Raw genomic sequence first — 17,035 nt, forward strand, 5'->3', positions numbered from 1 at the left:
CAGGTGAAAGGGGGACAGAGACAGCAATTGTTTTCTGAGGCCTAAAGTGCCCCCGTGTTGTAACAAGGGCTATGGGAGTGGTAAGCCAGGAACTGTGGATGAAAACCTGTATGTGTATCATATCACAGGTTTGTATTGAGTATGTACTTGGTATTCTTTCTTAAATGTATAATAGAATTGATATTTAAGCCATCTGGGCCTGGAGTTTTTGTGGGAAGGTTGACCACAATTTCAATTTCTTTGATACAGGGCTATTCAAGTTATCCATTTCTTGAGCTTTGGCAATTTGTGTCTTCTCCGTTTTATCTATCAAATTTGTTCGTATAAAGTTATTCATAATATTGCCTTATTATGCATGTATTATCTGTAGACACTGTGGTGATGATATCACCTTTCATCTCTGGCATTAGGAAATTTTCGTTTTTTCTTTTATCCTGATCTGACTAGAAGTGCATTAATTTTATTAATCTTCTGAAAGAACCAGCCTTTGGTTTCATTGATTTTCTCAGTTCTTTTTCTGTTTATTTCAGGGGTCAACAAACTTTTTCTGTATCTTGAGACTTTGTAGGCAACGTAATCTGGTGTAGCTGCTCGGGGCTGCTGTGGTGGCACAGAAGCAGGCGCAGGTGTGGAAATGAGTGTGGCCGCGCCACACTGTACGGAAACAGTCGTAACCTGCAGCGTGTCACTGCTGGGCTCCTGTTCTTCCGTTCCTTGGTTTCTGCTGATCGTCATTGTTTCCTTCTTGTAATACTTTGGGTTTAATTCATTCTTTTTTTTTCAGGTATTTAGGTAGAAGCTGAGGTCACTGATTTAAGACCTTTTTTTCTATTCTAATACAGGTGGTTTGGTGCTATGAATTTTCCCTAAGTACTGCTAACAAATTGCGACTTAATATTTTCATAACTGGCAGAACTAGTGCCCATGCATTGTCCTTTTTCAGAGTTTTCCTGATTGTTTTATTTGCTTATTTAGTTGTACGTGTAAACTTTAGAACTATCTTGTCCATTTCTGGGGTAAAGGATTGATTGGGGCAGGAAACATCTGTTTACAACTTTGTTGGGACTAGTTACCTTTATCAGTAAACTTAGAAGAACTGGTCAACTTTTATGTTGCTGAGTCTTCTTATCTAAGAATTGATCTTTCTATCTATTCTAGTCTTTTGTGTCTTTCCATAGTGCTGTGAAGTTTTTCTCCTGCAGGTGGGGAGGGGCGAGCCAGCTCCAGGTGGTACCTCCAGGAACAGGGAGGAGGTTGAGAGCAACCAAACAGGCTCCTCACCTCTGTCCAGTGTCATGATACGACGGCACTTTTCATACATCTGGTTGATGGGGATGTGTGTGTTTCTTATAAAAAAATTTTCTATATACTTGAAATATTTTATAGTTTAAAAAATTAAAAACACGCCAGGCACGGTGGTTCATGCCTTTATCCTAGCACCCTGGGAGGCCAAGATGGGAGGATCACTTGAGGCCAGGAGTCTGAGGTTGCAGTGGGCTACGAGGACGCCGCTGCACTCCAGCCTAGGCAACAGAGTGAGACCCTAGCTCAAAATAAATAAAAAATAACATAAAGTAAAAACAAATCAATTTTAGTAGAAAAAATTTATTGCAAATACAGTGACTCTTTTCATATTAAAGTAGTATATTCTGATAAACCAAATGGCCATAATTTATGTATATTTCAGGTATAAAACTATACTTTTTTTAACATATAGTACAAATTTCCAGTGTGATGACATTTCAGTGAGAAAAAGATTGCATTCGCAATAAACACCATCATCCCTGAGTCCACAGAAGGTAAGCCCTGTCCAGACATCCCCCCGTGGGGGAGCAGTCCCTGAAGAAGGGGCTTCCCCTCCTTTACCTCTGGTTTCACAGCTCACACCGAGCGAGGCCCTTCCAGAACGACTTGTGCACAGACCCACCACTGAGACTTCTAATGATCTAAGCCCAGAACGGAGAAATGGCAAAACTGTACAGAGCCCGATTTTGCATTTTAATCTGTACAGCCACGGTCAGAAGTATAACACGGTGTTTTATTAACCACTCTCTTACAGCTGTTCTTCGCTGAGAGCCCCCATAATCTGTCTCACCAGTGAGTAGAAAAACTGAGAATCTTCCAAAGGGAAATTACTCAGAACTGCTAATAAAAATGTAGTCTTGTGCAACATGTATATTTCCCCAGCATCTGGCACATAGTAGATTTTCATTAAGTGTGTGTGGAGTGAACAAAGACTCACAATCCCCACATGGGCAAGGGTGCTCCGAGGAAAGCAAGCCGTCCCTACACAGACAGGGCTGCGGGAGCAATCTGACTGATGAGTCTGTTGAGAGCTTGGACTTTTTCTTCCAAGATGCGGCTTTTTTTCTCAGCACCTCGTTGCTTCTCTTCGGTGACCTGAAGCGCCTTCACCAGGTGAGCATTTTCCACGTAGAGCTCTTTGAGCAACAGGCTGGACTTCGTGTTCTTTTCAAACTGGAGAGGGGAGGAAGCCACACTTTACTGTGGATTTGGTGCAGGAACGCTGCTGACCAACCTGCCCTCATCCACATTAGTTCAAACCATCGTTTTGGATTCTTACAGATCTGACACAAACACTGGACAGAATGACAATTTTTGTTTTCCTGGCAGGAGGGAGGAAATTGAGAATTTGCTGAACTATGGTAGAGAAAATTTAAGGCAGCTTTGTGCCATGAAATAAAGATTTCAGACCAAAATCGAATCCTCAAAAGGTCCTCTTATTCAATACAATGTAAAATAATGAAATTGTCAAGAATGCAGAAAATGTCTGGTTCATCTAAGTGTGCTCTGCTGGCCATGATGTCACCCAGAACATACTGTACATCCGCCCTCGCAGCTGGGGGTGTGAGCCGGTTGCCATGCACACAACGGCCTGTTCTGTACTGGGAACACGAGGCCACTCTAGTCACCAGCTCTTGCCTTAGGGCCCCACACTGGGCTGCCTAAGTCCACGCCACATTCACTCACTTGACGAGTAGTTAACCAAGAGCCCCCGCGTGCACACCCTGCTCTGGCAACAGCCCTGCTACCGTGGAGTGCAGATTCTAACAGGAGGTAGATGAAAAACACATACAAGGGTGCTAAGAAAACCCAGCAGGGGATAGAGCTGGGGACAGGAGGCGGGGGGGCATTTTGACTGGCTGAGCAGAGAGGGCCACCGTGAGGACATCTGAACAGAGATGTGAATTAAGAAAGGGAGTAAGCCACGAGGCTGTCTGGCCATGAAAACTGCAGGCGGAGAGGACAGCACGCGCAAAGGCCCCATGGCTGAGCGGGAGGTAGAAAGAGGAGTCAGGGCTTTGAGGCAGGGAGTCAAGTGGCGATCCGAAAGGACTTCAGAGGACATTGTAAAAACTCTGCCACCTGCTGAGGGACATGAGAACACTGGGTGTTTCTGGGCAGAGGAGGGACAGGACCTCAGTCACATTTTAAAAGGATCACTATTGCCCCTGTGCTGAGAATAGATTAGAGGAGGAAACAAGGAGGCCAGGTAGCAGGCAGACAGGGTGGTGGGAAGTGGCTGGGTCTGTCCACTTTGAAGGTGGGCTATGGATTAGATGTAGACATGGGGTGGGGGGCAGTCAGCCATGACCTCAAGGTTTTAGACCTGAGCCAGTGGCCAGAACAGGAAGGCCAGCAGGTGAGGTGGTACAGACAGCCCTTTCAAGGGTATTTTTGTGAAGAGGAACAGAGAACTGCTGAAGCCAGGAGAGTGGGAGGGGCCGGGGGGGGGGCGTCCCGGGTGCAGGAGGTAGTTAATGCGGAGGGGGCACTGCAGGTGTTCTTTGGGTGCTTCCAGTTTTCCAGTGAAACCAGCAGCAAATTCACAGCTAGGAGAAGAGTTCGGAGGAGCTGGGGGTCAGAGGGAGGAGGCAGGGGAAGGGGCCCCCTGCAGAGGCTGCAGGACAGGCCCGAGCCCCATGCCCAGGACAGGTGTGCAGGAGCCACAGGATTTAACCAGAATCAAGGTGCTGCCAGGTGAGAGGGACAAACAGGATGTGTGCACGGGAGTGACTGAGAGAGTGGGTCATCAGAGTCCCCAGCAGCTGGGACAGCAAGAGGGCTGTCTGGAGCGGGCTGGACAGGACAGGCACACCCCTCCTTCCGCAATGTCTCATCCAGTTTGGGCTCAGCTCCGGATCCCTCAGACAAATCAAACCATACCGGGTTGCTGTGGACTAAAACTATTGCCCCAGATTTCACATTTCTCCTAGTTCCGTCTAGCACTGAATGTCTTCTGGAGCCGCTGGTGTGTGGCCGGGCCTCTTCTGTGTGTCCACCTCACCCTCACCTGGCTCCTGCTGGGCCTGTGCCCCGGCCCCTACTACTGACACTGCCCCATGCTGTCCCCACTCCGGGCGCTCCGCATCAGTTCTTACCCATTTAGGCCATAACCTTTTACAGATCAGGGCAGTTACAGCTACTTTTTTTTTTTTTTGCTCCTAGAAGTAGCCCCAATTTTTTTTCCCCCAGTGTAAGTGTAATTTTTTTTTTTTAATGTAGATCATATCATGCTCTTACTTAAGTAAAAACCCAACACCCTGACCTTGGCCTATAGGACATGACGATGGGCCCTGCCTACCCGCACCCTATCTATCAGTTCACCCCAGCCATGGCCACCTCCTCAACGGCATCTGAGGACTCTGGCCTGTGCTATCCCTGTGCCTGGAATGTGCCTCATCAGGTCCCCCGGCACACCTGGAGGTGTGTGCATTCCCCACCCGGTGAGCCTTCCAAAATGCCACTTGGCCTCTGCTGGGGACACAGCTAGACCTTCCCCTGCTGGTCATCCAGAGTCTGCCTCGTCTCAGGGTTCACCTAGAGCAAGGCCTCACCACACAGCAGGTGCCTGGGAACATGTGCTGAATGGCCGAGCAAGTGAATGAACGTATGAATGCTGGTTCTGAAATGATGTGAACGCCCCTCAAAACAGATCTTAAACTGTTCCCAAAGGAAAATGTGTGCAAAGTACAACTACAGTGTAGAATATGTATTTGGTAAAATCAGTCTTCTACTGGTTGCTTGTAAGTGTTAATCTTCTGAAAAATATTTGCACGTTCTCAAAATCAAGTTTAGACAGAGCCCCAGGTTCAGTGGTTGCAAATGAACACGGGGTCCCTGGAGTTCTGTGACAAGACAGCCTCTCCCCGCACCAGCAACTGCACAGCTGTGACAGGCAAATGCTCAGAGAGAGGCTGTTAACACAACCCCACAGCCGGCCGCCACTCACCTGTCCTCTCAGCTCCTCCCCTTTCTCTTGGAGCAGCATCTCCATGTGCTTCAGCATCATCTCCGCCTCGCCCACCCGCTCCTCCGTGGCTTTCAGCTGTTTTTCATGTTCTTCCTGCCACAAAAGAAGGTTACAGATGGTATTTTACGTTTTAAAAAGAATCCTCTCAAGTCTTATTTACTCTAAAATGGAAATTAGCTAAAATGTACACATCTGAATGTGACCATCGGTAACCTTTCATCTCTACAGAGGAAGAGTTAAAAATGTCTGGCTATCGCTTCTCTTTGTGTCATAGTTCAGGGAGAATCAGCAGACTGATGAGTCCTCAAAGAACCGGTCCTAGGATTTTAATCATAAACGACCACAAAGTGAATTTCTCTAGATGCGTTAGTGTGTATTTCTAGAGGAATTCTGATTAAGTTTGTTTTGTCAATAATGCATCATTGCTTCACTTTAGCATAACAGTGCTACATAATGGAAGGATATCCTTCACTAGGATTTATGCTTTGCAAACATCAAATTGTACCCAGCTTTCAAGCCACGCTCCAATTCCTTCCACGAAGGTATCCCCTGCCCCCGGCTCCTAATCTCCCCTACAGTCTGTCCCCGATGAACTATGAACAATGTTGTGAATTTCAGGAGAGCTGTCTTCTCGGCCTTTTGAATTAAACACTCAGGACACACACGTGCCAGAGACCATTCAGGCAGCACTTTACATCTCCAGACACCATCACAGCCCCGCACACTGCCCTCTCCTCCCTCCCTCCACTCCCTCCTGTCCTTAACTGTGCCCAGGACTCACCCGCCTTGGGGCCTCCAGGGCCTCCGCACCACTGCTCCTGCAGACCGCCCAGGTCGCCAGGTGGCCTGCCCCCTCTCCTCCCCAAGCTCAAGGGCTGCCCGGTGAGGCCCTCTCTGTTCGCCTGTTTAAACTGCACCGCGTCCCTGTCCGCAGCACTGTTCACCACGACTGCCGTTTTATTTTCCATTCCTTTGTCTCCCCACCACCACTAGAATGTAAGCTCCACGACGGGTCAGAGTTTTGCCCTGTGTGTTCATTTCTCTAATACCTCGATCAGTGTGCACCCACCAGGTAACCCACTGCAGGAGAGGCCGCTGCTAGGCCACAGGTACGTGCCTGTGGGTAGATCATTTTCGGTCTGCATAATGGTTTCAGAATCCTTTAAAATTACATGCATCATTTGAAAACTGGGAACACTCACATAAAAATCCAGTTTCTGGCTTTTCTTTGACATCAGCATTGGCATCTTCTGGTCTGCGCTCCCATAGTGCCACGTAGGCAGGGCTGGGAGCAGCTGCCCCTGGGACAGGGCATGTGGTCCCACAGCCCCTAGCAACTTCCTTAAGGTCTCTCCATCACCACCTTTAAAGGCTACAAAGCAGCCTGAGCGTGTGGCCCCTAACGTCTAGCCGTGTGGCCTCAGAGCAGCCAACAGACACAGAGGCCCAGCCACTGACCTGTGCAGCCCCTACAGACAGACGTGTCTGGGAGGACCTGTAGCCCCAGCCTAGAGGGACCTTCAGGGTCACCTGACTCCCTACCACCCTACCTTCCTCCCTGATCCAACCTCGACACCTGTCAGAGTCCCTTATTGTCACAGTGAGGATCGGGACCCTGTAGCTTCCACATGACTAGACCTCAAGTAGCCGGAGGTGGTTTCTGGGCTGCCCTCCCCACGGCCTTGGGCTTCACACTTGGGCAGCTTTTGGTTGAGGACCAGTGATCCCACCGTGCCCTGCCCTCGCACCCCAGCCGCCCTCACTCACCTGCTGTGCTCGCTGGAGGCTGAGCAGGTGCTGCAGCTTGGCCACGTGGTCTCGAGGTACCAGCCAGCCCATCTGCTCCTGTAGCTGCTGGACCTCCTCAGAGTGCTGGGACTGGGCCAGCTTCAGCCTCAGCTGGGCTCCCTGCACCTGCACAGGAGAAGCGATAACAGTTCTGGTGAGACTGCTGAGAGCCACAGGGCCACTGGCAGACACAGCAGCAAAGGTGCTGGTGAGTTCCTCTCTCTGTTCAAGGACACCCACATCTGGAAGGGCAAGCAGGCATGCTCCCTTCTGTGTGCTCCCTGAGCAGGCAGCAACACCCGGGAATGCATAGAGTCCATTTATTTGGAATTCTGACAGCCGAACTCCCATTTAGCCAGAGCTTCCACACAATCAGAGTCGGGAAAACTTGTGTCCGTCATCCCATTGGATCCGTGGGAGGATCAGGTTCTGCTGCATCCATTGTTACTTTCTGGCATCCTTCACTAGAGCCTAATTCTTTTTTGAGACAGGGTCTCGCTCTGTTGGTGGGCTAGAGTGCAGTGGCATCAACACAGCTCACTGCTGAAGCCTCCAGCTCCCGGGCTCAAGCGATCCTCCTGCCTCAGCCTCCCAAGTAGCTGGGACTACAGGCATGTGCCACCATGCCCAGCTAATTTTTAAATTTTTTGTAGAAACAGGGTCTCACTCTTGCTCAGGCTGGTCTCAAACTCCTGGGCTCAAGCAATCCTCTTGTCTTGGCCTCCCAAAGTCCTAGGATTACAGGTGTGAGCCACTATGCCTGGCCTAGAGCCTAGTTCTTTTAAAACAATAACCCATGTAAGCCAGACATGGTAATTTTCGTTTAAGTAGAGTTTATACTGAGACACAGCTATGGCCTGGGGTCACAGATCCTAATTAAACACATAGGTAATGTTGAAGGAAGTTGGGGTCAGGTGTGGAATTAACTGCAGTACCTGGTTCCCAGCCCTATAGGATGACAGAATCTGAAGTTATGATTGGTTATTATTACTGAACTATGTATAACTTAGCCAACTCCTTTTATTAAGCAACTGGAGATCAGATGTAAACACATTTTAAATCAGTTTGACTCTGGAGGATTCATCTAGACTACACGAGATCTCCTTGGCACCCTAAAAGTGGCCATGCCACCCCTTACCTGGGAGACCCCACAGACCGGAGTGGGAGTCACGGCTCCACTGAGGGTCATATTTGAGACAGGTGTGATGCGACCACACGGTCAAGAGAAAGGGAAGGCACCAGCTATTGCCACCCAAGGAAAAGCGCAAATCACTGCAGCCTGTGAGGGCCAGGACGTGACCCGCAGCCCCAGCCTCCATCCAGCGTGGCTGCCCCTCCGCAGTCACTGTGTGGATGACTCAGGAGGCTGCATTATCGCCGTTGTCACTGTGAGGCTCGCCTTTGTTTATGGTGGGGGTCGCCCCAGAGAGACGCACTTGCACACTAGATCTCCAGGCCCTGAAGGGCAGCTTAGCATTTGAGATGGAAAGAGAGGGAAGAACCAGCTCTAAATCGCATGCCCCCAAACACAGCCTCCCCCCGATTTTCTGATTTCAGAGAGTCATTCTGGCCTTCACCCCTCCCAGGTCTACAAGAGCACCTGGCCACCCAGGAAGGCTCCTGCCCTCGCCCTGCCCTGATGCTCACACTCTGACCGTGCCACCCCCACAGCCACCCTGCAACGGAACCCCGCCGACTAAGGCCCTCCATGGCGAGGCCAGGGTCTGGCCCTGAGTGGGGTCTCTGCCTGTGGCGAGTTGTCCATAAACATCTACTGAACAGAACGCCACCCCAGGCCTTCTCATTCCATTCCAGGCTGGCCCAGCCGAATGCAGTGGGTGGGTGTCGTGGAACTCCCAGGTAAGGCCCTAAGAGACCCTGCAGCTTCTGTCAGCATCTCTCGTGGCCTCACTGCTGGGCTCCGAGCACTCCGTGCTGCGGACAGGCCACGTGGGGGCTCCTGTCCACTGGGCTCCGAGCCACCAGCCAGCACCACAGCCGAGCGCGAGAGCTGCCTTGGACGTCAGCCCAGCCGAGCCTGCAGCTGCCCAAGGCAGGCCCCGGTGGGAAGGGCCCAGCAGAGCCCAGCCAGCCCACAGATCCTGAAGGATGATGACAGAAGGGCCACTAGGCTTCGAGCTGGCTTGTTATGCTGCCATACAGAACCAGGACGGGGTCCCCCACAGGCTGTGACGTGGCAGCACTGTGCTTGCTCCCTGGCTAGTACCTGTCCCGCCTGCTCTGTTCTGCGGCCTCCCGGAGCCTCCCTCTTCTGAACCACCCAACGGCATGACAGTGACCACCCTGGCTTCCTGCATCTGACCCACCCTCTCCTCGCCACCCCAGGGAGCCCTGTCTGCCTTTTCCACACTACCCTGTGAGCCCCCTGCTTCCCGTATGCTGACTTGCAGCCACGTGCCTTTGGGGGGTCTTCCTCTAAATCACGGGGAAGAAGGGGACACCAGCTTACATGGCTGTGGGACAGACTTAAGTGAGGTACTTTCTGGACCCCGACGTGGCTGGTGTTGGACGTGACCCGGCGGGTGTGGAGCCCGCTGTGGCGGCCTCAGCAGTGCCTCCCACCGGCAGGTGCTGGGTAAGCGCTGGCTGTTTCAGCGCCCTCTTACTCCTGAGCCCCGAAGGACTCAGACTGGCCAAGCTGAGTCCTTTCAAATTTCCTTCTAAACTTAAAAGAAGAGCACCCCAAACACGCAGAGTCACCTCTGGGAAACTGCTGCAGCAGCAGGGATAAGAGTCCACACGAACCCCAAGAGCACATCAGAAGGCCCCTCTTTCCTCCTGCTGCGCTGGCACTCCAAGCGTACCCCCTACCCGTGTCTACACTGGGCCCTCGGGGCACCTCTGGCTGTCACACACCTGTTCCTCTCCTCCCCCTTGAGCCCCTCCTCCTGTGAATATCCCCTGGGAAGAACCGTCCCCCCGGACCCCCGTGAGGCTCGCCCTGCACATGTCTGTCTGTCCCAGACTGTGAGCTCCCTGCCGCAGCCCCCCTGTATCTGCGCCTCCTGAGGCTTTGCACCCTCGGAGCCAGCAGGTTCCAAGGTGTCACGGCATGCACGTTGAGTATGTGCGCACGCGAGTATGTGTGCACGCGAGCCCGACACCACCAACCCTCAGACGCCACCCCCACATATTCCGTTAGCTCCTCCATCTGTAGAGGGCTCACCCCAAGGCATGGTTACTGCCCTCTTTCCTTCGTGAGTAAACTGAGTCATGACTCTTCACGTGACTTGCTCAAGACCAAACCAACCTTGGGCTACGGCAACTTCGGTCCTGGGCCTGGTAAGTGCCTGACTAGCTGTGTAACCTCAGGCCACATCAACAACCTCTCTGGGCTGCACTAGCCCTGGCAGTGCCCTGTTGGCATCACAGTGACACTGCTCCCAGGCTGGGACCGGAACCAGCACCTCCAGCAGCCACTCATACCCACCTGGTCTTGACTTTCTTCGAGGGTCTTTGTCAGCTCTGACTGGGACAGTCTCAGGCTCTGACATTCTTGATTTGCGCGTTCAAGTTCAACTTCAAGTTTTTGGATTTGGTCACTCTGTTTTTTAAAAAATCAAGTTCACAAGTACAAGAAATATCTTAGCAGTCTGATTTGTGATTGATGCAGAAACTTCAGAAAATTACAGAAAAGAAAAAATTACAAAATTTAAACCTCCCAGGACCCCACCAGCCAAGGCCCACCCCGACATTCTGCTGTAATTCTCTCACCCATCTTCTATATGTACGCACTTCTATCGAGATGATGGTCTCAGAAAACATGCAGTGTCCTAGCTGTGCTTTCGTCCTTATTATACCTTGAACATTTCCCATGACATTAAATATGATTTGAAAACATAGGTTTTAGTGGCTGCACCATGATTTACTAACTCATTCACCTACTGTTGATGACTCAAGCTGATTCCAATTCTGTTTGGCTATTATAAATAGCACAGCAACAAAAATACTCCAGCTAAATCTCTGCTCAATGCTCTTAAGATAAAACTTCCATAAGCAGAATTAAGTCAACACATAGGGGCATTCTTAAGGCTCTTGCCCTCCAGGAAGGTTGTACCAATTTACTCCTCTGTCATCAGCATTTAAAGCCATTCTGCTCCTTTTTCTGGATACTGTGGATTTGCAAATGCCACTCGGTCCACTTATTTCTCCAGGCTTGCTTGGGAAGTCCCTCACCTTACTGCTGCATGACACCATCTACCTGCATACCTGCAGCATCCCCCCCCCCCCCGCCCCACTCCCAGGCCCCTCGCTCGCCTGCTGCTCTCCCCGGCGCCCTGCCTCCTCCAGGCTCTGTGTTAACAGCTGGATGGTGATGCGATTCTCCTCATTTTGGGCCTGGTGGGTAGAAGCCTCCTCTCCCAGCTGAAGGACACTGTAGTTGAGCTGGGACAATTGATCCTTGTATTTCTGACTCTAGAGCAAAAAAAGGTTAAAACACAGATTTAAAAAAAAAAATGTTTTTAAACCAGCCGCTCAATTCAGATCATTCTGATAGCTCTCAGCCAGGGATGGCTTGCTCCCCAGGGGACGTCTGGCAATGCCTCCACACATTTCTGATTGTCACAACTGGTGGAGGGGAAGCGACTGGCATCTTACAACACAGAGGATGATCTGGCTCCAAATGCCAGGCATGCCAAGGACAGAATCTCTGCTCTGTTCCCTACGAGAAACAGACACATCGAGGCCACCAGACGTGGTCATGTGCCATGACCATCTGAACCACTGTTCTGAAGACATTTCACATTTTTCTCATTTCCCTCATGGTTATTTCTAACATATTTTAAGCAATTTTAAGGAAAAAAACAACCTAATTAAACTTGACATATATAAATCTCTTCAAAATCTCCTCTGATCTCTGTCATTGAACATACAAATGTAGCTCTCAGCAGGGTGCCTGTGTTCATTAAATTCTATGTTTTGCTTCTTCTCGACAGCTATTGCCCAGCTGTGAATCCCGGCAAGCGCTCGGGGTGACCCAGTGAAGCCGCAGCGGGAGAGCTGGGCCTACGACCTCTCACCATGGAAATTCTAGCTATTTTCAATTATTCATCGTGAGTCTCTTCACACAAACCACATTTTTGCCTATTTGCTTCTTCCCACAGCAGTTTTCAGGGCAGAGGGTGCCTGCAGCTCTCGGGGGTTTTCCGAGCAACGTCCGCTGAGCCACTCGGCACTGCGGGCAGCGCACACAGCGCCTGCCCTCGGGAGGAGGCCAGACACCTGCTGACTTCTGCAGGTTTACCGAGCCCATAACGGAACCCTGAAGTGGTTTCAATTTGGGTTCACGTGAGGTTAGCAAGTGCACACGTTTTTCTCATGAGCCTTTCTCGTATTCCTCTCTGTAAGTTAACCCTCACCTCATCCTTCCCTAGAACTGCAGAAACGAGGGCAAGAGAAGCTTCCACGTGCCATAAGCTCGTGGCAGTCACACCTGGCACAGAGCTCACTCGTGTGTTTATTACACTTTATTGTGAAAATTAAAATTGTTTTTCAGTATCAATACATATTCTTCTTGTCCTCTGAGGACAACTTGGATTTCATTAATAGAATGGAATCTTCCTCAACTCCTGAGATAAGCACACGAGTTGATTTTCTTCTATGCGCCTTTAAAATTTAAACTATTAGTTTGGAAAAAATTTCAAACTTACAGACAGTTGCAAGAATAGAACACTGCAAGGGAAGCCCACACACCCCCCAGCCAGACTCACGGCAACAGCGCCTTCCCCATCTGCTTTGTCAGCTGTGCTGTGTACACACGCACACCACACACGCACACGCACACGCACACGCACACGCACACGCACACACAAAATGCCTTCTCGGCAGCACAGCCCCACCACGTGCCTCCTGTGGACAGGAGTGCTCCCGCCACGGCTGCTGTGCAGCTACTCTGCAGGATGGCGGTCCTGGTGTCCCCACATTCCAGCTTTGTCACCTTGCCCGACAATGTCCTTTAGAGCCCCCTCCCCAGCACAGGATCAGGTGGTGCCTTTGTCATGTTGGTTTAGCCTACTACAATTTGGAATGTTTCCACAGCCTTTGCCTTTTATGACTTTGACATTATTTACCTTTCAAGAGACAGGGTCTAGCTGTTGCCCGGACCGGAGTGCAGAGATGCGACCACAGCTCACTGCAGTGTGCAGCTCCTGGGCTCCAGCAATCCCCCCGCTCAGCCTCCCAAGTAGCTGGGACCACCAGTGTGAGCCACCACGCCTGGCCAACTTTGATATTTCTAACAATTACAGTTCCTCTCTCCATTTTATTTTTTTTTTTCAAACAACAAAATTTATTATCCTACAGTTCTGGGGGTCAGAAAGAAGTCTGCAGATCCCACTGGGCTAAAATCAGGGTGTCAGCAGGGCCGTGTTCCTTCCCGAGGCTCCAGGGAAGAATCCGCCTCCTTGTCTTTCCGGTCTCTTGAGCTGCCCACGTTCTTCAATTCTCGGCCCCCTTCCATCAGCAAAGCCAGCAGTGGCCAGGAGTTTTTCCATATCACATTCTACTGGCACTGACTCTCCTTTTGCCTCCTGCTTCCACTTTTAGGGACCCTTGCGATGACACTGAGTACCTCTATTTTAATAGTTCATTTTGGGCTTGTCTGTTGCTACCTTAAAAGCCAGGTGACGTGTTCCTGGCCAGACACTGCATAGGTGATGCTGTGACTTCTCAGGGCCTTGCATCCGGAGGCACTCCTGCCACCTGCCTCTGGTGATGGTCACGTTGCTCACCTCTTTGATATCTAACTTCCATTCATCTGGCTTTTGTCACAGAAGCTGATATGAGATGTTAGCAGCCATCTTCTGGGCACGTGTTAAAACAAATGGATATTTGTCTCAGATGTTTTTCCTAAATCTAACCAAACCTTTAGGCATGATTTCTGGTTTACAAGACAAACAAGTGACACGAGACCAGACTGACCCACACTCTCAGGAAACAGCTGGACAAATCCAGAATGTGGGATGGCCCATGAGACAACTGTCTGGTCTTGTCCGAAAGGCAGCATCATCGGGGCAGAAACAGCAGTTCTAGATCAAAAGAGGGGACACTTTTGATCTAGGACTAGATTAAAGGGACACTGCAGCAGATTGTAGTGTCCAAAGACATCCCCAACAGCATCTCCCACCCCACATCCTCTTCCGCACTGTGACCTGGACACTCGCCCATCAAAGGAGCCTCCCTGGGGCTCCAGGGACTCAGTGGGTACCACATGGAGCAACTTCTAAGGAGGCGTCAGAGCCCTTTCACTTGGCCTCCAGAACACTCACTCCCCGGTGCCCCCTCGTGACACACCCTCCAGGAGCCCAGGCCACAGAGAGGCCCATAGACACCTGGAACAACAGTCGCATGTGGAAGGAGCCCCCCAGATGACTCCAGCCCTGGCCACTCAGGTCACCCCAGCTGTGCAGTGTTCCCCAGGCCATCCAAGCTGTGCCCCTGTGCAGCGCAAACCATAGCCTCCCTGAGCGCAATCAAGTAGTAGGTTTATGCTAATTTTTTCGATTTTTGGTAGTGATGGGGTCTTGCTCTTGCTCAGGCTGGTCTCAAACTCCTGACCCAAAGCAATCCTCCCGCCTCAGCCTCTCAGAGTGCTAGGATTACAGGTGTGAGCCACCGCACCCCGCCTGATAGTTCAATACAACGTAATAGAATTGATAGTTACAAATAACGTGTCAACCTCAACTGGATCCTGGTGCCAAAACTTTACCATGTAAGACATATTTTAATAACTGGAGAAATGTGAATATGGTCTGAATATTGGACGATACTAATTACTGTCAAATTTCTTAAGTGTGATAGCACTACAGTCGTTAGGTAGAAGATGCACTTATTTTTAGGACATGCCTGCTGAAATATTTAGGAGTGAAGTATCATGATACCTGTAACTTCCTTTTTTTCTTTTTAGTATATTTTTTAATTTAAAATTTAAAAAAATTTCTCTAACTTTGAAATGGTTCAGAAAACACAGACAGGAAATATAAAGACAGATATAAACAGAACTAAAGCACCTAGGGCAATGTTAATATAGCTGCATTAATGTTGTGGTATGTGGGTGATAACTGCATATTATTTCAACTTTTCTGTCTCTAATGTTTTTCATAGTAAAAATTTGGGAGAAGAGAACAATGGGTACTTACAATCCATTTATGAAGCTGCTACAGAGACAAGCTGGAAAGAGAAGGGTGGGCAGCCACTCCTAGGCCCAGGAAGGCCCCGCAGAGGTCATTTCCACCAGAAGCTGGACTTCTGGCAAATGCGGAGTCTTAAGTGTTCAACCTACGTCACTCCATGGCACATCCTCCAAGGGGGAGGCCCCGGCACAGCGCCCACACACTCACCATGGAAACGAACAACAATGCTGGAGCCAGAAAAGCCACCCGCCTGCTGGTGTCTGCCACCATTTCTGCAGCAAAAACCACCTTCCTCAGCCACGTGGGAAGAGGAGGTGCCAGGGGAGGAGACTCGTAGGGACTTATTTCAGGGGTGGAACAGGGGTTTGAGACACACAAGTGATAAAAAAGCTGCTAGAACTAGGATGCAAGATCAACATACAAAACTCAATTGTATTTCTATGTACTAACAATGTGCAGAAACTCAAAAACAAACTGCTACTGCTGGTTTCAGGTATGACACATAAACAGCTTGGAATTCATCACTCCCATCTTCCCAAAAGAAATAAGCTGGGCCGGGCGTGGTGGCTCACGCCTGTAATCCTAGCACTCTGGGAGGCCGAGGCGGGTGGATCGCTGGAGGTCAGGAGTTCGAGACCAGCCTGAGCAAGAGCGAGACCCCGTCTCTACTAAAAATAGAAAGAAATTATATGGACAACTAAAAATATATATAGAAAAAAAAAAATGAGCCGGGCATGGTGGCACATGCCTGTAGTCCCAGCTACTTGGGAGGCTGAGGCAGAAGGATTGCTTGAGCCCAGGAGTTTGAGGTTGCTGTGAGCTAGGCTGACGCCATGGCACTCACTCTAGCCCGGGCAACAGAGCAAGACTCTGTCTCAAAAAAAAAAAAAAAAAAAAAAAGAAATAAGCTGAACAAAATGAGTATGAACAACTCCTGGGTTCATCAGAGAATTTTAGGAGATAATTAGGGTTAAAGGAGGTCATACCGGTGGGGTCCTAATCCAATAGGATTGCTGCCCTCATAAGAGGGAGGGCGCTCTCCCTGCCATGTGAGGACACAGTGAGGCGGCAGCAGGCCAGAACCAAACCAGCCTCCAGAACTGTGAGAAATAAATTTCCTCTGCTTACGCCACTCCGTCCGTGGTGTTTTGTATGGCAGCCCGAGCAGACTAAGACACTAACCATTCTGAAGTAAACCCAGAGCATTCTGTCCTCCTGCCCTCAAGGAAAATGACTTCCCCAGAGTGTGACCAACACGGGGGAAGGGGAAGAGCCAGCTGCTGTCCCCTCTGGCCTGCCTGTCTCCGCACACGCCTATGGGAACGGTGCCTATGGGAACGGCTACAGTGGAAAAGAGCGCAAACGCCAAGTGCTGGCAAGGACCAGAGAAGCTGGATGACGCATACGCTGCTGGGGGGAACGTCAAATGTCACAGCCCCTCTGCTAAAACAAACTGTGCTATGTCCATACCGTGGAGCACTCAGCAATAAAAAGAAACTATTGATACACATGACATTTGGATGACATTCTAAGGAATTATGATATGTGAAAAGTCAGTCCTAAAGGTCATATTCTGTACCATTCCAGTTACGTAATATTTTGAAATGACAACATTTTAGAAATGGAGGACAGATTAGTGGCTGCCAGGGGTTAATGGCTGGGCTTGGGTGGGCAGGAAGAAGGCTGGTGTGGTTATAAAAGAGCAACATGAGGGAGCCCTGTAATGTCGGAAGTAGTATCTCCACTGTGTGGATACGCGAACCTACACAGATGATACAACTGCATAGAATCCAATTCACACACATACACACCCCCTGTA

At 50.0% G+C, this 17,035-nt stretch overlaps 1 protein-coding gene across 1 annotated transcript in view; it reads right to left on the reverse strand.

Moving 5' to 3' along the window:
• Nucleotides 1-2,245: 2,245 nt before the first annotated feature.
• NINL (ninein like) overlaps nucleotides 2,246-17,035 on the reverse strand; it is a 113,226-nt gene continuing 98,436 nt past the window's right edge. The window contains exons 19-23 of the mRNA XM_069496005.1: nucleotides 11,342-11,500; nucleotides 10,515-10,628; nucleotides 7,043-7,189; nucleotides 5,255-5,368; nucleotides 2,246-2,478 (exon numbers count right to left, since the gene is read on the reverse strand). Of these exons, the coding sequence (XP_069352106.1) occupies nucleotides 2,287-2,478; nucleotides 5,255-5,368; nucleotides 7,043-7,189; nucleotides 10,515-10,628; nucleotides 11,342-11,500 (726 nt within the window). The 3' untranslated portion in view covers nucleotides 2,246-2,286. The remainder of the gene's footprint in view (nucleotides 2,479-5,254; nucleotides 5,369-7,042; nucleotides 7,190-10,514; nucleotides 10,629-11,341; nucleotides 11,501-17,035) is intronic.

The sequence above is a fragment of the Eulemur rufifrons genome, chromosome 20, assembly GCF_041146395.1.
Source record: "Eulemur rufifrons isolate Redbay chromosome 20, OSU_ERuf_1, whole genome shotgun sequence".
Classification (NCBI taxonomy): Eukaryota; Metazoa; Chordata; class Mammalia; order Primates; family Lemuridae; genus Eulemur; species Eulemur rufifrons.